Raw genomic sequence first — 23472 nt, 5'->3', positions numbered from 1 at the left:
AGCAGCCTAGAGAGGTGGATCTGCTGCATGCTGGATTGCTGTACCGGCCTAGGGAGCAGGAACTGGAGTGGCCTCGGGGGAACTGTAGCAGTCCGGGGACCAGGAGCTGGGGAGTCAAGTGAAAGTTTATTTATATAGCACTTTCTACAACGTGTTGTCACACAGCAGCTTTACAGAAAAATCTGGGTCCAAGCACCCATGAGTGTCGCCAATGGCATCAGTGGCAAGAAAAACCCCAAAAGCAAGAGGAAAAAACCTTGAGAGGAACCAAGACTCAAAAAGGAAAACCAGTGACTACTGTTAGGAGTGAATCACAGTGAAGACCATGAACATCAGCGATTTGTTAGAAGTCTGTAATGATCTGTTAGTATGTATATGAGAAGCACTCAAAGTATTGTGAGGCAGGCATAACAATGTCTTTGATTAAGTAGTTTGAGTCTGCATGCAGCAATATCAGGAGGGTCAGTTTCAAGCAGGAGAGGCTTTCTGCACTGTGTTGGACAGCAAGGTGGTCAAACTGGTCCAGAAAGTGTCGAGCAGGGGGCCATCTTATCAAGGAAGATGAACATCTGACCGCACAAGATGGGCAATTTTTTTTAGCTTGGCAAAGTACAGACAGCTCTGTTAGGAGTGGCCAATTACAGTACACAGTATTAACAGACTGCAGCAGAGACTCTGGCAGGTAGAGCCATTATAACCTCACTAAAAGGCAGAGCTAGAAGGTAAGACATGAGGGCACCCTGAGATATCAGTTCCCCTCTGCTTCACCGCCAACACACCTGAGTGAATGTGTGAGAACAGCAATCAACTCCAGTTGTGGTCACCAACCCATGGGAGGCAGCTAGAGGAGCCACCACCAGAGAGGCTGCTAAGGGGGGCACCACAGATGTGGTGTGTTGGTGAGCCACCAATGATTTGGTAGCTCCAGGTGGCATGATGAGGGCAGGCGTTGATGGGCCAGTGCTCTACATAGCAATGGGTGGAGGCTCAGAGGCAGGCAACAGCTCACTGGTGTCCTACTGGAGCACTATGGGTGGCACCCTGAGGGTAGACTGGCACTCTGAGGCTGGCAGGGCAGAGAGCTAGGGAGCTGGTGAAGTGTCTTCTGATGCAAGTGCACTAGTGGGTGTGGAAGCTTGGCCATGCTCTAGCTCAGTGATGCCCTCTGGAGCACTTTGTAGCACTGTATGACCTGGGCCATCGGCCTCCCCTGTTCTATGGTTATGGTCTGAGAGTCCCTTGGCACTCCCACAATAGCAGCAATCCTAGAGAAAAGAGAGGCAGCGTTCTTATTTCCAAAGATGGGACAGGAGAAGTGAAGTTGGTGGAGAAAGTTGTAATTAGTTGAAGATTGACTTCCTTCTCTTCCATGATCCACTTTTCAAAGTTTCGAAAAGTTTTGGTACATCCATGATACATTGATGAGGTCTGGTCTTCTGTCATGCAATGAGGCTCGGAGGCAGGATGTAGGTGTGAGGTTTGAAGTTTATTAAAAACAAAGCATTAAACAAACCCAAATACTAAGAGAAAGCTACGAAAATATAAAGCAAACACAAACCAAGAAATCTAATATTAGATAAGACCTTCAGTGAGACAGGCTCTCACAAACTATCAAAAAAACCAGGCAAAACAAAACAAAACAAGAGGGCTACTTATGTGAATGACAAGATTAGAAAGGAGGGGCAGCTTAGGGGACAAGATAAGGGGAAGGAGGGGCAGCCGAACTAGATACAGGTAAGAACACAGGTTAAGGGCGCAGGACAAGGGCAGAAACAAAGAACCAAATCAAAAACAAACTGAAGGGCCCATGTAACAAGGGAGACAGGTTAAACAACCAGAGCAAGAAAAGGGAAGAAATGCACCTGGGAAACCATGACAGTAGGAAAGGATTAGGTGACTGTATCCCTCACAGATGGGATATTGCAAGCATTGCCAATCACTGCAATGTCTTCACCCTTGAGACAGTACCTTTGAATATGTTTATCTTTAAATAGTAATAAAATGTCAAGTCGATTCTGACAAACTGTCTAGAAAACCTCTGTACCAGATATTGTATTCTAATTTAAAACTTACCCACAAACATCCTGCAGCTGGAAAACCTCAAACTAATTAATGTTGACGTTTTTGAAGTATTTAATGCTAACAAGCCTCTGTTAAGGTAATGTAAGTTAAGTTAGGCAATGTTAACTATGGGGACAATGTAAATTGAGTTAGTGAGGTTAAGAACTCTTCAATAGGGTCAGAGATAAAATAAAGTTAAACTGCACCAATGAACTGGTAATATCTCATCTGCGAGTAATGCTGTCTTAACAGTAAATGCCTTCTACAGTCAGCACATTCTACAGAGTGCCTAAAACCCTTTAAAAAAAAAAATCACTAAAGCATGGTTTGAGTGGGTTGCTTTTATAAAAATAAGGACCTTTATAACAATTACAATAATAAACAAAGATTGTTTTACTAACTTGTATATCAAGATTTTGCAAATTGAAACATAATTCAGATTTTACATCCAGAACTATCCACTTTATTATTGACTGTTTTGACCATCTAGAGACCTTCCCCGACAGTAATTCCAGGTATAGCATCAATCTACACAAAACAATCAAAACACAAATGGACTTAATGTTTTTATTCAATGTATTGTTATATCATTAACAAGTCAAGTCAAAGGATAGCAATCCTACTTCAGCTCTCATCCTCTTCCTCTAGTCACTGTCAAATCTAGTTCATGAAAGATGAGGTAAACCACGCCTTCACTCTTAGCTAAAAATTATTCACGTTTCTTTTTTGTGAAAACAGGAAAATCTCAGCTATGAACTACTATTCTCCCTTACACGTATTTCATTTTAATTATTTTTTACATACAACAAATGGTTCTCTCAAGCTCGGTCAAACTGGATGATGAACTGCCCTCTGCAGCTGTCACAAAAGATGTTCTCTGGGGTTCAAGATCCAAGATACATTCAGTTTATAAGATACTCCAGCATCATCTTGGTTGTGAGATTCAGTTCTTTGTCATACTGAAAAGTGAACTTGTCCCAGTCCAAGGTTGTGTGCACTCTGAGGTAGATTTCTTTCTCCCTAGGACGATGTTGCTAGCCAGGTAAAACAAGGTTTTAGCCAAGTAAAGAAACCAGTACCTGGTTTTTTGATTTGACATTCTTGGTCTACCCCACTTGTTAGATTCTTGTCTTTGCAGCCTTCATCATTAAACTCAGAGCTGTGGCCTGGAGGAAACCCAGTTTGACATGTCTGGGATAGCCACTCCACTATAAAGGATTGATTTATGGAGTGTGTCCTTCTGGCAGGGTCTAACATGTCAGATAATTTCTTAACCACTGCTGGATTGTCCATTGGGTTCTTTGCGAACTCCTTGAGATAGGATGATCTCACCTGGTTAGTGAGTTTGGTCAAATGTCCAAAGTCTAGAACAACTCCAGCTACAAGGGCCAGCACAGTCTGGTGACTTTCCTGCTCAAAAACACCTGATTCAAACTTTTCTTTATCTGTTAATTGCTAGGTTTAGTGGGTGTGTTTTATTAGGGAAGCTACCAAACTGTGCAAGACATTGGCACTCCAGGACCAGGGTTGTGCACTGGTCTAGAAAGAGCTCTGTCATTTGCAAACGTTTTCCACTTCACAATGACTAATCCTACTGTGTTCCTGAAAGGATTTTAGGCTTTGGAAATAGTTTTGTACCATAGACTAGCTCTGTCTATTAAGACAGTTTTAATCACAGATGGCTGTGGTTACAGATGGACTGAAAACCAACTCTGAAAGCTATTGGCAGTTTTTGGAAGAAACTTTCTTCAAAACAGTGATACAAGAATCAAAGCAAATAGGATGCATTAACCCATTTGTTTCTTTAAATTCATTCAGTACAGCTCCTTCCAGCCTGAGCAGTATTAAGGTCTGTCTCCAGTCTGATCACACTTGTGTCTTGGGAGATTAGTCTGATTGTTAAAACTCCACAGTCTGAGCATTCATAAAGTTTCTCTTGTGTGAATACGCTGGTGTGTTTTGAGAGTACCCTGGTGACTAAAACTGTTTCCACACACTGAGCACTGATACGGTTTCTCACCAGTGTGGATGCGCTGGTGTGTTTTGAGAGTACTCTGGTGACTAAAACTCTTTCCACACTTTGAGCACCGATACGGTTTCTTACCAGTGTGAATGCGCTGGTGTATTTGGAGATGATTCTTTAGATTAAAACTCTTCCCACATTCAGAACAGTGATATGGCTTCTCTCCAGTGTGAATGCGCTGGTGTGTTTTGAGATTACTCTGTTGAACAAAACTCTTACCACATTCTGAACACTGATACGGTTTCTCACCAGTGTGAATGCGCTGGTGTATTTGAAGGTGATTCTTTAGATTAAAACTCTTCCCACATTCAGAACAGTGATATGGCTTCTCTCCAGTGTGAATGAGTTGGTGTGTTTTCAAAGTACCCAGCTGAGTAAAACTCTTTCCACACTCCGAGCACTGGTACGGCTTCTCTCCTGCGTGAATGCGCAGGTGTACTCTGATTTCAGTCTGGGTAACAAAAGTCTTCCCACACTCTGAACAGTAGTACAGGCTGTCTCTTGTGTGAAAACGCTGATGAAGACTGAGAAAAACTGGCTGACTAAAAGTCTTCCCACACTCCGAGCATTCATACGGTTTCTCTCCTGTGTGAATGCGCTGGTGTGTTTTGAGAGCAAAGAGTTGACCAAAACTCTTCCCACAGTCTGAGCAGTGATATGGTTTCTCTCCAGTGTGAATGTGCTGGTGTCTTTTGAGAGAACTCAGTTGAGTAAAACTTTTCCCACATTCTGAACACCGATATGGTTTCTCTCCTGTGTGAATGTGCTGGTGTGCTTTGAAAGTACTCAGTTGAGTAAAACTAGTCCCACACTCAGAGCACTGATACGGTTTCTCTCCTGTGTGAATGCGCCGGTGGGCTGTGAGATTACCCATTTGAGTAAAACGCTTTCCACATTCTGAGCAATGATGATTTCTATCTTTGTATGTATTTTTCTTCTTTTGTCTTCTGCACGCCATTTATTTAGTCCAGATTTCTGCAGTCTGATAAATTCCTTTTGGTAGAACCTCCTGCTCTGTTTTTGAAGGTAAATTTGATCTGTGAAGGCAGGGGAACAGTAGGAGCAACAGAAGACGTGCAACAGGATGACGTTATTTCCTGAAAAAGAAGATAAAGTTAAAATAAAAAATACAAAATTCAATGACAAAAAGCAACAAAAATGTGAGACAAATAGTCTTAACATCAACACTATTTACTTAGTTGGAGACCTAATAGCAAAATATATCATACAACAATGTGGAAACATCTGACTGATTTAAAATGATAAACTGAAACTATTAATGGTTTTACACACAAATCCCAGGACATTATCAATGTACCTTTACTGGTAATGTTTGGGCTTTTGGCAATGGCAATGGCAAAACTGAGGTGTTAAAGCTTGGACACTCTGAGCCATGGGCAGGTCATATGGGGAATGCAAAAACTTTGAATCGCATATCCACCAGATTTTATTGGCCAGGGCAGCACTTAAGATGACAGAGCACCTTTAATAAATCTCCCAATAGTGGAAGAACTGTTCTTGCGCATTGCAATGGAAATAGTAGGTCCACTTCCCTGTAGCAGAACAGCTACAACAGATACATTTTAGAGCTTTGTGATTGTGCAACCAGATATCCTGAGGCTTTCGCACTTAAAAAGGTGAAAACACAGCAAATAGTGTTCAGCTCATCTCACAGGTAGGGGTCCCCAAAGAAATTATATCAAGGTACTAATTTCACCTCAAAGCAGGTTAAAGATGCTTTTAATTTATTAGATATTCATGGCATCAAACCCCCCCCCTTACCATCCTCAGACAGATGGGTTGGTAGAGCACTTTAACAAGAGCCTGAAAACACTCCTCAGAAAGTTTGTGTGTGACACGTGTTTTGACGGGGACACCTGGCTTCCCTTCATCCTGTTCACATACAGAGAATTGCCTCAAGCATCATCAGGTTTCTCACTGTTCCAGTTGCATTAATGAAGAGAGGTGCGAGGGCCACTGGACATCTTGAAAGAAGCCTGGGAGGAACAAGACACTGAAAAAAACCCAACGTCCTTTCCATGGGATGAAGATGCGTGAAAAAATGGCAAGTGTGACTGCATTGGTGAAGGAGAACTTGGAGCAAGTGCAGCAGTACCAGAAGAACTGGTATGACAAGGTGTCAAGGAACAGGACGCTTAAGCCAGGTGACAAGGCGTTAGTGCTACTACCAACTTCTGACACAAGCTTGCCAACTAATGTTTTCTTTCTCACTTTCTGACACACAGGTTTCCAGTCGCATTTCGGCACGTCTGACCAACATCTCTTCATGGATGGCAGCTCACCACTTGAAGCTCAATCCTAGCAAGACTGAGCTGCTATTCGTCCCTGCAACTATAGGTCCTCATCATGATCTTGCCATCTCATTCGAGAACTCTGATTTTTCCATCTGAAGAGGCAAGTCTTGGTGTGATTCTGGATGGCAAGTTATTGTTCTCGGCTCACACTGCAAACCTAGCTCGGCCACGCAGGTTTCTCCTGTACAACATCCGGAGGATCCAACTTTTTCTCACTCGAGAGGCCACCCAGGTGCTAGTTCAGTCTCTTGTCATCTCAAGGCTTGACTACTGCAACTCAATCTTGGCTGGTCTTCCTATACAGGCCATCAAGCCTCTGCAACTCATCCAGAATGCAGCAGCACGGCTCGTCTTCAATATTTCTGAATTCAGTCACGTCACCCCACTGCTGTTCTCCCTTCACCTCCTGTAGCTGCACACATCAGATTTAAAACTCTGATGCCTACAAAGCCAAAAATGGACCAGCCTACTTGATGGCAATGGTCAAAACTCGAACTGTACCTCGAGCCCTTTGAGCTTCGAGCACAGCACAGTTTGACCTGCCATCCTTCAAGACACTCGGAAGATGAGCATCAAGACTTTTCTCTGTACTGGCACCCAGGTGGTGGAATGAATTCCCACTGGCTGTCCGAACAGCAGAGTCTCTCGTGGTCTTCAAATGCAGACTGAAAACACATCTCTTTATACAGCACTTAAATGAGCACTGAGTTTAGTATTCATTGTAATGTATTGTTTTACACTTATTGAAATGTATTGGACTGCACTGTGTTTAACTCTGTTTCTTTTTCTCTAGGTATCAACATGGACTTTTGTTTTTAGCTGTATCTGAGCTCAGGACTAGCCTCCTCTCTAACCTATTGGTAGCTAGCAAAGATCTCTAAATCTTCTCTCTAAATGGACAAAGCACTTTTTGTAAGTTGCTCTGGATAAGAGTGTCTGCTAAATGCTGTAAATGTAAATGTAAAGCTTGCTGGCGAAGTGGCACAGCCCATATTGCAATGGCAGTGAGCACAACGCAGCGACACTGGACCTGAACCACCTGAGCCCAGACTAACGGGCGGAGCTGCAAGCCATCATCCCCAGCAGGAAGACGACGGCGGCTCAACACAACATCAAACTGCTGAAGGACGAGCCCATCAGACAGACTAACTGCCGAGTCCCTGCACGGCTGATCCCCAGCTTCAAGGAGGAGGTGAAAAAGATGCTGGAGATGGGAATCATTGAGTCCTCCAAGAGCTAGCGGTGCAGCCCAGTTGTACCTTTACCAAAAAAACGATGGTGAATTGAGGTTCTGTGTAGATTTCTCAAAGCTCAACTCTGTTTCAGCATTTAACTCCTACCCGATGCCTAGAGCAGATGAACTGATAGAGAGGCCTGGAAAGTTTTTGTCTACTCTGGACTTAGGCACAGAAGGGTTCGCGGCGGCTTATCTGGATGACGTTGTGATCTACAGCGAGACATGGCAAGAAGGAGGTGTCCTATCTTGGTTATGTGCTTGGGGATGGAGTTATCAGGCCACAAGTTGACAATATGAAGGTCATCAAAGGATGCCCCTGTTCCCACAACCAAGAGGAGGGTGAGGTCATTCCTGGGACTTGTTGGGTGGTACAGTCGATTCCTCCCAGACTTTGCTGAATAGGCGGCTAAACTCACCGAACTGACAAAAAAGAACAAGCCGCAAAGAGTAAAGTGGACAGATGAATGTGATGCAACTTTTCAAGACCTCAGAGGCTGCTTGTGTTCAGACCCAGTTCTATGTAGCCCAGATTTCAGCAAGCCTCATGTAGTACAAACTGATGCATCAGAGAATGGACTGGGAGCAGTACTACTACAGGGTGAAGAAAGCTGTGCATTTTAAACCGTCCCAGCTGCCTGAGCGAGATCAAATCTGCCAGTAGGAATCATGGATGACAGACAGGGGACCGCAACTGCAGTTTAGAAAACACACATCAGACCCTCGGAACCTCAATATTGGAGTACCACAAGGCTGTATGCTCTCACTCCTTCTCTTCAGTCTCCACACCAACGACTGTATCTTCAAGTTTGAGGATGTAGGGGGATCACAATTCGATAATATACACATTGTGAATCAAATCCTGTTTGATTTTGCGCTATAAAATGCATAATAGTAGAAATGGTTTCTATATCTCTGTTCAACACAATCCAATCCAAAAAAAAACAAAACTGAAAAAAAAAAAACAAACATAAAAAAATTGCTGCAAAGCTCTTGTTAATGGAAAACTGGTTTGGTCAGTCTATCTTGGACAAAGTTAACTTCTTATCTACCAGCTTTTTATTTGAATGTCATGTTGCATTTTAAAGTGCAGCGGTTGCATCCGTGAGAGAGAATGATACATTCAGCAGTCAGGTATTTTCCTTCATTGTCCAAGGTGACATACCCTTTTTCCACAAGTTCACAGAGTTCCCTGGGGTCTTAATAAAAAGTCTGTGACATACTTTTTGGTTAAAATAAACACAAAGATCACAGCACCCTTCTCACCCTGCCTAAACAGCCCTGTTTTGTCTAATTAGTACAAAGTATGTGTTTGTACCAGCAGTTATTACCAGTTTGGTCAGTAAGCCAGCAAAGATTCTAACCACTGAGATTTACATTCACTGTAAATATAGTAGCATTCGAGGCCGTTGGTACGCAGCACTGATTAAAAACCTGCTTCTTGGGCTATGAAGTGTTGGGCTATTCTGGTCAAAATCTGTTCTCACACAGGTGCTCCTAAATCACAATTTTGGTCAGGTAAAAAAGGAGTAAATGCTAGTATTCTGCACACACCATAAAACCCTGAAACAGTACCTCTATAGCAGAGTTGTCTAAAGCGTGGCCTGCTAAAACCTGACCAAATCTCAACCCCCTATTCAGTGAGAAAACATGTTCATACTGTACATAAAGTGCGTATTATCCTTTTGTTTCTCACTTTGGAAATATTTTTGAAGTATTTTAGTGACGCAATATATATAGACGATTATTCATTAAAACCACTTCCTTGTTTCTACACTCACTGTCCACTTTATCAGCTCCACTGACCATATAGTTTCACTCAGTACTTCTACAGTTACAGACTGTAGTCCATCTGTTTCTCTGCATACTCTGTTACCCTGTTCTTCAATGGTCAGAACCCCCAAAGGACCCCCTGAGAGCAGGTGTTATTTGGGTGGTGGGTCATTCTCAGCACTGCGAGTGGATCAGACACAGCAGTGCTGATGGAGTTTTTAAACACATCAGTTCATCTAACTGAGAATAGTCTGCCAACCAAAAATATCCAGCTTAATATTACAGGCTTACTGTTCACCTAACGTTAAGTAAAGCTGATAAAGTGGACAATGAATGTAAATAAAAGGAGATGGACTCACACGTCTCCATAAACAGCCGGTGCCCAGGTCTTACAGACCGGTAAATAATTTGAGCTCCTTCTAAATTCAAATTTAAGCCCTGATTACCAGGATCCTTTCTGTGTGACCTGCACGGTAGCATAATGATGAACTGAAATAATGACTGCATCCTGACGAGTGAAGTTTGACAGGCTGTTTCTGATAGTTATCTCTTATATACAAACAGAAAAGTTCCCGTTACTGACTGAGCTAACGAACAGGTTAACATGCTAAAATACATAAAAACCACCACATAAACTCAGCAGGTCTGGAAAACTAACTTTCAAAGACAGGACCTCTGTGATTTTTGTGTATGTGTGGTTTAAAGATACTCCAAATATTTTCATACACTAAGAACAAATTCAGTTAAGAACTTACTGACGAATCTACATTAGTGTGAAATTGTCTTAAATGTAGAGAATATATCTAATATTTCTCACAATGAGACTGTTTTTGGCTTGTTATACGATTATTTAACTTATTTCGAGTCATTTTTAGTGAATTTTTCACTGTATTCACAGATTACTTTGCTTGCTGTAAGAAATCCGTCTGAAACCACATCACCCGCTGAGATTACAGTGGCGTTTGAGGAGCTGCAATATAAAGAACATTATGAGCCAAAATCGCAGGAGCTGGAAGAGTCTCAGAGGACGAGGCTAAACCTAGGTTAGCTTATTGTTCGAATTCTCCGTTCCACCTTAAATGCTGCATCTGTTCAAACTATTTAAGGTGGAACGGAAATTTCACAAAAGAAGCTGAATTCAAAACCGAACAAAATCTGCTTCTGTTATTTAACATATTTAGTCTTTAAAAGTGAACTAGTTCAGCAGTTCAGTGCGGTTCTCTGTGTTTGGTGTCAAAACGGTGAGTTTTATTTTTCTACTTACACTGTAAACAATCCCTCAGCCGCCAACGGCCCCTTCTTCTACTGCTGCTTATGGCGGAGAGCAGACTAGATACCGCCACCTACCGGACTGAAAAAGAGAGAACATGAGAAACCGTAAAACCCAGAGGAAAAAAACGTCTTAAGATTGTCTCGAATAAACAAAACAGATCTCAATGCTGTATTAATGAAGGATCACTGATTTCTGAACTCTTTTCTCTTGAATCCCCCTCAGAAGAGGAGATTAACATCCGCATTTCACTCTAAGAAGTTCTGATGATGAGTGGGAAAAGCATCTCTGCTGAAAAAAGACCATTAGAACCATTAGTATTAAACCTGATGGCTTTGCTTTCTAATGGGAATTGGCTTAATGGTTACCATTAGAGACCACTAGTTTGTTGGGGGCACGATTAGATCCCATTAGGAAACCATCAGATGCATCTGGAATCAGAATACCTGTTAAACCATTAGAATCCTTTACACTGTGATATCAACCGGTTCCTGATATCAATCAGGAACACACCAAATACCATTAGTGACTATTGAACACCAGCAGAACTCAACAGACACTTTTAATGGTTTCTATGATTTTTTTTCAGCAGTGGTGAGTTCTCCTCCTACACTGAGAGACTGCTGAGAGGGTTCTGTGCTGTGATCTAGAACAGAGCTGTATAATAAAATGATCAAATCTTACACTTTTCTTATGGAACTATTATTCAGCTCAGACACTTAAGAGTTAATCCACATGACAGTATTTTGATCAAAGTATTTATTTATTTATTTCAGGAGCCAAATTTCAGAAACAGGAGGAAACGGCTTCCGTCTCACTTTGATTTCAAACAAGACTTAATCACGTCTAGGAGAAGAACCCGAGATCAAGGAGAGCTCATTTTAAATTTAATTTGTAACGCAACAAAAAATGAATTCAAAAAACAAAATTTGAACATAACTTGCAGTCAGAGCTGTTTCTTGCTGTAAGACCCTCAATTCACAACAAGGTCCAAAATACTTCTTTAAATCGCTTTAAACTGAATTATTTTTTCCCTGATTCAGAAAATGTACGTCTTCATTCTTACATATATGGTAGTGGTGGAAGGCGGTTCAGACACGGCCCTGTTTGCTGTTGAGATCTGTATCACACCACAGTAAGCAGGTTAATGGTGTATTGAATCAAATGAACTGTGGGACATTGTGTAGTCTGGAGATGTTTACTGTGGGTCACTGATGACAGATATTGTCAGTTCACTGATGCTGCACAAAAGCAGTTTCTGTGTGGAGCAAACAGCAGAGAGCCATTAAAACCTTTATCTCTGGTGTATGTATGAAGGTAAGGGTGAGGTGACTGTACCCATCACAGATGAGACATCACCAGTGTTACCAAACAGTCATTGCAGTATCTGTACTATAGAAACAGTACCTTTGTTTATCTTTACATTTTAAAATCCAGTTGACTGTGACAAATTGTCCAGAGGTCTTCTGTACCAGATGTGATATTCTAAGATATGCTGTGCTAATGAAATGCTATTTCATCTGTGAATAATGTTATTTATAACATAGTTTAAAAAACCTGTTGGCCTTTACATTGTTTGTAAATTTCATGATAAATGGACAAAAAGAAATGGCCCAAAATGACTTGGAGAAAAGTCTGGTTCCATTGATTTTTTTCTTTCCCCTGTAAAGTTACCATTTTGGAGATACAAGGTTTTGTTCCGACGGTGCTTTCTGCCCAATGACAGCTGGGATGGGCTTCAGCTCCCCCTGCGACCCAGAAGGATAGGCGGTTTAGATGGTGTGTGTGTGTGTTGCGACAGCAGCGATATATTTATAGACAGCACATTCCAAAGAATGCCTAAAACCCTGTTATAAAAACTGTAGTAAAATCACTAATGCATGGTTTGAATTGTCTGATTTGATAGACATTTATTACAATTACAATAATAATTATCAAAATCATCAATCAAAACAAACATAAATAGTTTTATTAACTTGGCAAATTCTTCTATATGAAGATTTTTTGTCTTCATACATGAGACTTTATATCCAGAATGATCCAATTTAGTAATGACTGTTTTTACCATCTACAGACTTTCCCCAATAGTAATTCCAGGGTTAGCATCAATCTGAACAGAACAATCAAAATACAAGTAGTCTTAATATAATGGGCCTCATTCCCCATGTTCTTAAAAAGAAATTTCTTCTTAAAACCCACTTACACACGTCATGCTGTCATGAAGATTCTGACTCACCAATGTTCTCTTATGAGGGATTTGTTCTTAAGTAAGAACCTAATCTACACACACATTTAAGAGCACAAAGGTGAGAACAGTTCTGCTTTAAGAACACATCATGAATCCGACATAGACTTTTTCTTAGGACCTTTCTCAAGAACACACTTACAAACTTAGGAAGATAATGGAGAATGAGGCCTAATGATCTTATTCAATGCATTGTTTTATCCTCAACAGTTCTACTCTGCACTTCTCACTGTCATATGATTCATGGAAAATGTTCAAATAACAGAGGTCAATCTTTCCCTCACTCTTAGCTAAAAATTCTTCAGATTCCTTCAAAATACCAGATGTTTTGTGAAAAGGTTTTTGGTGAAAAATACCAGCTAGGAACCATTATTCTCCATTAGAAATATTTTATTGTTTATTTTTAATACACAATACTTGGAATACTACACAAGATATCATGAACAAACACATACATACTCGATGATGCACTGTCCCCTGCAGGTCCTTCAAAACGTTCTGTGGGGTTCAAAAACGAACTCCAGCTGAACAGGGTACTTTCAGTTTATAAGTTACTCCAACATCACCTTGGCTGTGTGATTCAGTTCTTTGAAATGAGAATCTGCCATATTGATGGTTTCAGCCAGGTGAAGAACAGTACAAGGTACCTGCGACAGCCCTGTGTCAGACTTTTGTCCCTGCAGGTCACATTTTTGCAAAATTCATCATTCTGCCTCATTAAACAACTCATCAGCAAAGGCTTTGTAAACTGAAATCAGAACATTAGGCAAGGGAAGCATGCTAATCCCAGCAGAGCTGTGGCCTGGAGGAAACCCAGTTTGACATGTCTGGGATAGCCACTCCACAACAAAGACTTGTCTTTCTAAAGCACTACTGGACTGGGTTACCTCCCTGATAAAGGCAGATCTCACCTGGTTACTGAGTTTGTCAGATGGCCGAGGTCTAGGACAACTCCAGTTCTGGAAGACCAGCACAGTCTAGTGACTTGCCTGCTCAAACACGACTGATTCTAACCAGGTTTATTGGCCATGTATGATTAGGGAAACTACTGAATTGTGCTGGACACTATTTCTCTAGGACTGGGGTTGGGCACTGGTCTAAAAAGGGCACTGTTAGTTCCAAAACTTGAAGTTCACATTGACTGATCCCACTGTGGTCCTGAAAAAATCCAAGGCTTTGCAAATAGTTTTGTACACTTGCGCAGTTCTGTGCATCAAGGCAGTTTTAATCACAAATGTCTGTGGTTACAGATGGACTGAGAAGCAACACTCAAAGCTATTGCCAGTTTTTTGAAGACACTTTCATCAAAACAGTGGTACGTCAGCAACAATTCAAGCAGATCATGGTATTTATTTAGGAACACAGATTTATCGCAGGAGCTTCCACTGCCAGACCTGGAGACGCTTCACTGTGCACATTTCTGAGCATTCCCTTATCACACCTAATAGAATTAAGTAATTATCAAGTTCCCTGGTGGCTGGATTGGGTATGTAGAGTAGGAAAAACATGAAAATGTGTAAAGCGTGGAGTTGCCAAAACTGGGATTATAAACCCCTGCCCTATTGCATGTGACTAAGTACTCTGCTGCTTGGCTAGCCAAAAAAGCTTTTATAGATAACATGGCCCCTTCCTCACTCAACTTAAACCCAACAGTACCTGTGGGACCTTCTGAAGCATGAGATTTAAGTTGGGCCAACATGACAAAATTTTAGCCCAATTTTAACCCCAATTTGCCCCTTTCAACAAACTGTCATAATCTGAAGTGATTTTCCAGGTCAGGAGTTCAATAGGAAGTGATCGATGGCACAGATGATCTGGTTGTGTGAGAGGAGAAACGAGTGAATCTTTCGTCCTCTGATCGAACTCTGGAGTTATCAAACGTGATATCTATGACCCAAACGCTCATGAGTCCTGCAGTGTGAGAAGGTCAGAGATGAACTCGGTGAGTGATTCAAACAACAGCCAACCAAGGAGCTAGAAGAACAGAGAAAAATGTGAAGATGTGCTTAACACTACCTGAACAGCGGAGCTACATGTACAACACAATTTCCAAAAAAGTTGGGATGCTGTGTAGACTGTAAATAAAAATAGGATGCAATGATATGCAAATCATGTAAACCATATTTTTAAAGGAAAATACTACAAAGACAACAAATCAAATGTTGAAATCATCGTCATGAAATCATCACCTCTTCTTTTAACAACACTCTGTAAGTGTTTCGGAACTGAGGAGACACTGCTGCAGTTCTGAAAGTGAAATGCTTTTTCATAATTGTTTGACATAGGATTTCAGCTGCTCAACAGTTCGGTCTCCTTTGTCATATTTTTCATGTCATAATTTGCCAAAAGGTGACAGATCTGGATTATTGTAATACATGCAGAATGTGGTTTGACACTGTCTTGCTGTCTTCGTAGCTGAAACATGTGTTATACTCTCTTTTTGCTTGTCGTCTTAGTGTGAGTGCCCTCACGACAAAACAGAGAAAGTTTGTGATGCTTAGACATATTTTAAGTTTGTAATAGTCGTGTAGTGCACATCCAACTTTACAATGATTGAAAATGTTTTCTAATGAACTGAATCTCGCAGAATGTAGTGCTCGCTTCTGCTAAAATTGGTTATGAACAAATACAATAAACTCATGGATTCTGTGGAAAGGAGCCTCATAGCAATTGCCTAGTGATTGTTTACGCAGTGCATTTCAAGTAAATCAAAGCAAACAGGATGCATTTCAGATTTTCTTGTAGAATACATTCTCAACACCAATAAAACATGCTGCTGTTCAGTCAGTATAAGTGACAGTCTTCAGACTGAAATGTGAAACATTTTCCTCACTTTTAACACAATTGTCTCTTTAAATTCGTAATATTCAGTAAAGCTCCTTCCAGCCTGGGCAGTATTAAGGTTTGTCTCCAGTGTGAACACGCTTGTGTCTTAGGAGGTTACTCTGATGGGTAAAACTCTTTCCACACTCTGAGCACTGATGCGGTTTCTCTCCGGTGTGAATGCGCTGGTGCACTTGGAGATTAGCCTGTTGACTGAAACTCTTCCCGCACTCTGAGCAGTAATACGGTTTCTCTCCTGTGTGAATGCGCAGGTGTACTCTGAAATGATTCTGGGTAACAAAACTCTTCCCACACTCTGAACAACAGAACAGTTTCTCTCCTTTGTGAACACGTTGGTGAAGACTGAGACAAATCGGATGACTGAAAGTCTTTCCACACTCTGAGCATTCATACGGTTTCTCTCCTGTGTGAACGTGCTGGTGTGTTTTGAGACCATTCAGTTGAGTAAAGCTCTTTCCACACTCTGAGCACTGATATGGTTTCTCTCCTGTATGAATGCGCTGGTGTATTCTGAGATTACTCAGTAGTGTAAAACTCTTCCCGCACTCTGGACAATGAAAAGGTTTCTCACCCGTATGAATGCGTTGGTGCGCTCGCAGGCCATTTTGTGTAGTAAGCCTCTTTCCACACTCTGAGCAGTGATATGGTTTCTCTCCTGTGTGAACCCGCTGGTGTGCTTTAAGAGTACCCAGTTGAGTAAAACTCTTCCCACATTCTGAACACTGATGAGTTCTATCTTTGAGTATATTTTTCTGCTTTTGACTTCTGCTCTCCATTTATTTAGTCGTGACTAGTCTGATGAATACCTTTTGGTGGAACCTCTTGCTGCAGGTAAATTTGATCTGTGAAGGCAGGGGAACAGTAGGAACAACAGAAGATGTACAATAGGATGATGTTACTTTCTGAAAGAAGAGAAAAAGAAGATCAATATCGAAATCAAAACACTCAAAACAATCAAAATCAAAACACTCAAAATTCAAGGGAAAATGCAACAAAATGTAACAATGTACTTGAGCGCCTTCTTAACATAAAAAGCATTTATTTAGAGTTAGAATTTTTAAAAATGCAATAAAAACAAGAATATGTGATTAGTTAATTCTCCTGAACGTTTGTTTACAAAGAAATTATTTTTAATGTATTGGCTGACCATCGTGATTGTAATGAGAACAAATTTTGAATTGGACGCCTGCAACACACTCAAAAGCATTTAGACAGGAGCAAAATAAGACTAAAAAGTTTACAGAATATTCAAAAGACCATTTTAAAACATTCCACAGTAAGCAGGTGAATTAGTAACAGATGAGGGTATCATGTTTGGGTATAAAAGGAGTATCCTTTAAAAGCTCATGTAACTGCAGCACCATTTATGGTGGAACGGGACAATTTGAACAAGCTGAGGCACATGAATACAGCCTAACTGGTGCATCATCAGGGTGAAACGGGTGAATTTGAACAAGAAGTTGATGCAACAGAATGCAAGTGCTGCACCATTTAAAATGGTACAGGAAAATTCAAACAAGGAGCTAGTGAAAAAAAACTGACTTCAGCTTCATCAAGAGTTGAAAGGCATGAAAGAGATGAGGAGGCTGCTCCTGCTTCACAGGTTATTTTTGCTGTTTCACGGAACCAGTAAGTACTTGTAGTGACAGTTTGCTAACCCACAATCTAGCTAACGATAGTTATATTACTTGCTATGTGGTCGTTTGATCTAACGTTATATCATAGTATTTGTCTGTACAATGTTTGCAAAGGAATTTATGGCCACAAAGACCTAAAAAACAAATTTGCTGGTCCAGTGACTATTGCCTTCCACGTTCACGAATTTGGAGGGCAGAACTTCTGAAGGAGCACTGAAGGAAGGGATGTATGTGTTGCTGTCGAGTTCAAATGTCAACAATCATCCTCCAGTACTGACAGCCTTGGGGTCTGACGTGTGTTTTCCTAGCCACACTTTAACTTGTTTCTCAAGAAATCCATGATCCAGCTGCAGAAAGGATCTGACACAGACAGCTAGGACAGTTTGACCTGCAACAACTCTGGCACTATGGCACTGAGTTTTCAGTCCACAAACAGAACTCTAGCAAAACCGCAAGGGATCCAGCAAGGGGCCTGTAATAGCCTTTAGGTGGGCTAAGACAACTGGCCCCTGGCCAACATAAAATACCAACATAAAAGAGAACACCAGTTTTGTGTTTGCCAATTCGTGGAACAGTGAACCACAAACCACCTACAGCCAAAGACAACTACATATGGACACTGCACCACTAAGTTCCACCTGCAATACTCTCTGACCATGGCATGAAACCATGAGGGCCAATGGGCATCTGATATACCACTTTTCAAAATACTGTGTAACTTTTTGATTTGTTTTGAGTTCAGCCTGCCTATTTCAAAGAAAAAATAACTTTCACAAAACACTGACCAAGGTGCACATGCATGTTTTTGCTGTCTTGCCCTGTAGTAGTTCTCTTTTTCTTGTCTTACGTATCCGTTTATCAGGACCTGAACTTGGAGACTTCTGATTGGCTGCACTACGGGGCAAACTAGCTATATAAAGGCAGAGCAAAAGTAAGATGGTATTGTATGGTGATTTTTACTTAAGTGATTTTGTTCAGTAAAATTCTCACTATATCGGCAAAGGCTTTTGCTTGTTTTAAGAAATATCGCTTGAACACAGCAAAAATATCCGCCAATATTGTGAGATAATTAGACCTACTAAAATCACTTAAGACATATAAACTGTCTATAAATAGAAAGTGAAAAAAGTTACATCATCTTTTAATAAGCTTACAACCATATCAAAATGAGAAATATTAGATATTTTCACTAGATTTCAGATCATTTCACTTGCTAAGATACCTTTTCTTGCAGTGCAACTTTTGTGTAAATCTATGTAATTATGGCACAAATTAGTTCATTTATTAGTGAACGAGACTCATTTGCACTTTTACCCACCCTGATAAAAGTCTGGGCACCCCTGCTCTACAATCTATGTGCACTATAACATGTTATTTTTTATTAAGGTTTTAGAGGTAAACAACAAATCACCTCTTTAAAAAGAAAATCCTTCAAAAACTAATCCGGCTAACAGACCGCTAACTCAGGGCTAACTTATGGCTAACACAAAGATAAAATAAGCTGGAAAAAGACCACTAGAAACCATTATAATTAAAATCTAATGGTTTTGCTTTTTAATGGGAATCGGCTTAATGATTTTCAATAGAGACCACTAGTTTCCTGCATAACACCCACAGATCCGGTTAGAAAACCATCAAATGCGTCTGGGATCAGCCACTGATCACCATTAGGATCCTTTACACTGTGATAAAAAAGAAAAAAAAAAAAAACATTACCAAACCATCAGGAACAGAAACACTTAATGGTTTCTATGGGTTTTTCAGCAGGGAAGTCAGAGCTGCCTGAAAACGGGTCTGAATTAAAACGGGCGGTTTAATCTTTCTGACCGTGTTTTATAAACGCCGAATAAAACGCTGAACTATAAACAACATTATGAGCCAAAATCACAGGAGCTAAAGACTCACAGAGGACGAGGCTAAATGTAGCATATTTTCCCCAAATATTAGTTCCACCTTAAATGGTGTATCAGCTCCATTCTGACGCCTGTAGCGGCTGTACTATTTAAGATATTTAAGGTGGACCTTCGCAAAAGAAGCTGAAATCAAGACGGAATAAATTCTGCTTCTGTTATTTAACATATTTAGTCCTTAAAAGTGAACTAGTTCAGCAGTTCAGTGCGGTTCTCTGTGTTTGGTGTCAAAACGGTAAGTTTTATTTTTCTACTTACACTGTAAACAATCCCTCAGCCGCCAACGGCCCCTTCTTCTACTGCTGCTTATGGCGGAGAGCAGACTAGATACCGCCACCTACCGGACTGACGGTGAATCAACCAGTCAGTAAAAATAAAAAAGCCAGTTTAAGGTGGAGCCTCTTCCAAACAAACCAACCAACCAACCAACCAACAAGCAAAAAAAACAAAAACAACAACAAAAAAAACCAAACAAACAAACAAATAAATAAATAAATTCATTCGGTCCACGTACAAATACTGTGACAGTGGATTGCAGCTTCACTGCTGGATGCGATTATCAAGTTAAAAGTTAAGTTAAAACATTTAGGGGCAATTGCTCCGTCATTAGTTTAGCTATTTGTTTAGAGTTTAACTCCAGTTTGGGTTCTTAAACTCCACTGCTGTGTGTTAACTAAGGTTTGTCCAAAACCTGATATAGACACTGTTTAATGGTTTAAAGCAGGTTTGAAGCAAAATTATTGTAACTGAAGCACATTTTCAGCTCAGAAATCATGGTGTGTTTTAATTAAATACTATATTGTTAAATTAAACACTGACTGAGGTTTCGTACTCAACTACTGTGCACACTGAGTTACCATACTCAAACATTTATTCTTATTTCCTTAGCCCTAATAAATAAATAAATAGATAAATAAGGAAAGAAAGAAAGAAAGAAAATCAGTGTACTAAACAGGCTGAACAATTCTAAATGATTAGTGATGCTGAACTGAATGCAATGCCTGCACTGTGTTCAGTCTGGGCTCTGTGTGTTCAGTCTGGGCTCAATGTGTTCAGTCTGGGCTCTGTGTGTTCAGTCTGGGCTCAATGTGTTCAGTCTGGGCTCCGTGTTTTCAGTCTGGGCTCCGTGTGTTCAGTCTGGGCTCCGTGTGTTCAGTCTGGGCTCTGTGTGTTCAGTCTGGGCTCCATGTGTTCAGTCTGGGCTCTGTGTGTTCAGTCTGGGCTCAATGTGTTCAGTCTGGGCTCCGTGTGGTCAGTCTGGGCTCCATGTGTTCAGTCTGGGCTCCGTGTGTTCAGTCTGGGCTCTGTGTGTTCAGTCTGGGCTCAATGTGTTCAGTCTGGGCTCTGTGTGTTCAGTCTGGGCTCAATGTGTTCAGTCTGGGCTCCGTGTTTTCAGTCTGGGCTCCGTGTGTTCAGTCTGGGCTCAGTGTGTTCAGTCTGGGCTCCGTGTGTTCAGTCTGGGCTCAATGTGTTCAGTCTGGGCTCAGTATGTTCAGTCTAGGTTCAGTGTGTTCAGTCTGGGCTCCGTGTGTTCAGTGTGTTCAGTCTGAGATCAGTGTGATCAGGGCTTCTGTTGAATTGTAGCTCTGCAGGTGAAGTGGGCCTTCAGAGAGGCGTCAGCAGGTACCGGTGCAGAGGGAGCTTTGCTCACTGAGCATTACACCCACTCAGCGTCCCTCAATCTCAGGTCGGCTAATCCTTTAGAAGCAACATGGATCGTTGTTTGAGTGAGTAACTACTTAGTTTTTAAGCTGGGCCTGAAATAAAATAGGCTGCTATTGTTTGCTGTACAATTTTATCATGGGGTAGGGGTTTGTAGGCATGACGTGAAGTGGACTAAAACCACCTTCCCTTGATAAAATCTCAGTAATGCACAGCCTTGAGTGGCTTATTGCTTTTAAACAACAGTGAATAATATAAAATATGATAAAACACACAATTTTTTAAAGTTAAGTTATTCTTCATAATAATGGACATTAACAAGTATTCCACCAAGAAATGTAGTTCCTTTAGAGTATGGTATCATTGCCAAGCAACCAGGGACAGGTAAAGGAAAAGAAAGTTTGGTTTTTGAGCACTTCAGGATTTTAATTTGTTATTTTTAAATACAACATGTAAATACAGTAAACAAGCTCCTGTAATTCTGGTCACAAATTCTTAATTTTAGCCACAGGATTCATTGACTCAGTGGCTTGAGTGGCCAGTGCACATTTTAATATCCATCCACACCTCACTGTCAGTGATGTACAAGTGTATTTACAACAGCTGACACCGAACACCGGCACTGGGGTGCGGTGCCAGGGGTGGGGGGTAGTCAGGTGGTGATCCAGGCCAGTCAGGGGCAAATAAACATGTACAAAAGTCCTATTTTCACTTTAAACAGTCTAAGCAGTGGTCAGACATTACAGGCAGAGCACATTAACAGCAATGACAGTCCCCACCAATCACCACCAAACTAAATTAACCAAAGCTGCTGGTCCAAATGTGGAGATGTTTAGTTCTTCCTGTCAGGTCAGTGTCGGAGGGCAGATAGAAGGTATGATGTGGTTTCTGACCCGGACTGGGGCAGGTGACCCGGACTGGACTATAGTCGTACGGACTGTTACACTGGGAGAAAATAGAGACAGACAAATGCAGCAACACAAAAGAGCAGAATTAAACTCAGCAGCTCAGTTTCCTTTTTATCAGCTGTTCATAAAGGACATTTAATGATAAACCTACTACTTGGACATTCCATGTGAAAGCTGTGTCTCCTTTTTGGTGGTTCATCTTCATCCGCTTATGAAAAAAATAATAATCATTGCTTACTAAAATAATAATAATCAAATAAATAATAATCAATTACTTCCTAAATTTGGACTTAAGTTAAGATTTGAGAAGCTCAAGATAAAATTTTGCGCAAATTAATTACAGAAGTAAATCATATCTTTATTCTTAAAAATAAAGCTACCAAAAAGGTTTCTTTGTCAAAGAAGAACAATGTTTGTTTCCCTATAAAACCTTTTCAATGAACAGATCTTTGGAGAAGATCTTGTTAGCAAATGAGATCTGTGAATGTGGAGAATCATTTTAAAGTTTAATGGACCTCAACATAATGTAAAGGTTCTAGAAAGAACCATTAAATTGGTAAAGAACCTTTACATAATGCAAAGGTTCTTTGAAAATTTAAAAGGTTCTTCACTCACACATGTGCTTTTTGCATCCTACGGCATCTTATTTCCAGTTAGGAAATCCAAAACCACTCAGGCATATTTCATCATCAACATTAACACACGAAGGTGATCAGAGGGGCGGTGGAGATCGAGTCTGCAGCGTCTGAGATCTTTAAAACGCAGAGTTAGAAAAGAAAATCATCTCACAGTGAAAGCAGCGTTTTACAGTAGAAATAAATGGAGCTCATTATGCTGGTAGTGAACTATGCTGCTGACACAGCTGCCTAAAAACCATAGAAACGGACCTTAAACAGAAGTGAGGACCCTGTTGGGGTTCATCCTAAAGTTAGGACAGGATTTAGGAGGTTTAGTCTAGTTAGGATGTTTGTGTGATGCTGTTTTCTTATCTAGAGATTATGAAGGTAGGAACTGTTATTCTGTAATAGCTACTGTCCGAAATTAAGTCCATACTGAAGTCGCCATGGAAACTAAACAGATCAAATTTCAGAGTTCAGAAGTGTCTGTAATACGGCCCCAACTCTCAGTTAAGAAAAGAAAACATTCAGTTTGGACCTCACACAAAAAACCTGGGACTGATAAATAAAAAATAAATCTATTGTAATACAACCCCATTTCCAAAAAAGTTGGGATGCTGTGCAAAATGTACATAAAAATAGGATGCAACGATGTGCAAATCATTCAAACCCTATATTTAACTGAAAATACTACAAAGACAACATATCAAATGTAGAAACTGAGAAATATTATTGTTTTTTGAAAAATATATGCCCATTTTGAATTTGATGCCAACAACGTGTTCCAAAAAAGTTGGCAATGGTTTTCAGAAGTGTTCCTGAGCCCATGCAGTGATTTCCACTGCAGAATCATGTCTGTTTTTAATGCAGTGCTGTCTGAGGGCCCAAAGATCACAGCCAGCAAATACTGGTTTTTGGCCTTGTTCCTTACATACAGAGATTTCTCCAGATTCTCTGAATCTTTTAATGTTAT

At 40.7% G+C, this 23472-nt stretch overlaps 1 protein-coding gene across 1 annotated transcript; it reads right to left on the bottom strand.

The window, feature by feature from the left end:
- Positions 1 to 1336: 1336 nt before the first annotated feature.
- Positions 1337 to 19735, bottom strand: LOC118810070 (zinc finger protein 658B-like). Its single transcript, XM_036573592.1, has 3 exons — positions 19571 to 19735; positions 15821 to 16667; positions 1337 to 4993 (listed from the first exon to the last, which is right to left on the bottom strand). The coding sequence occupies exons 2-3, from the start codon at positions 16539 to 16541 to the stop codon at positions 3984 to 3986; spliced, it is 1731 nt and encodes a 576-aa protein (XP_036429485.1). The 5' UTR covers positions 16542 to 16667; positions 19571 to 19735; the 3' UTR covers positions 1337 to 3983.
- Positions 19736 to 23472: the final 3737 nt, after the last annotated feature.

Source organism: Colossoma macropomum, unplaced genomic scaffold, assembly GCF_904425465.1.
Source record: "Colossoma macropomum unplaced genomic scaffold, Colossoma_macropomum, whole genome shotgun sequence".
NCBI lineage: Eukaryota > Metazoa > Chordata > Actinopteri > Characiformes > Serrasalmidae > Colossoma > Colossoma macropomum.
Note: the sequence above shows the minus strand (reverse complement) of the source record. Positions and strands in the feature narration are given on the sequence as shown.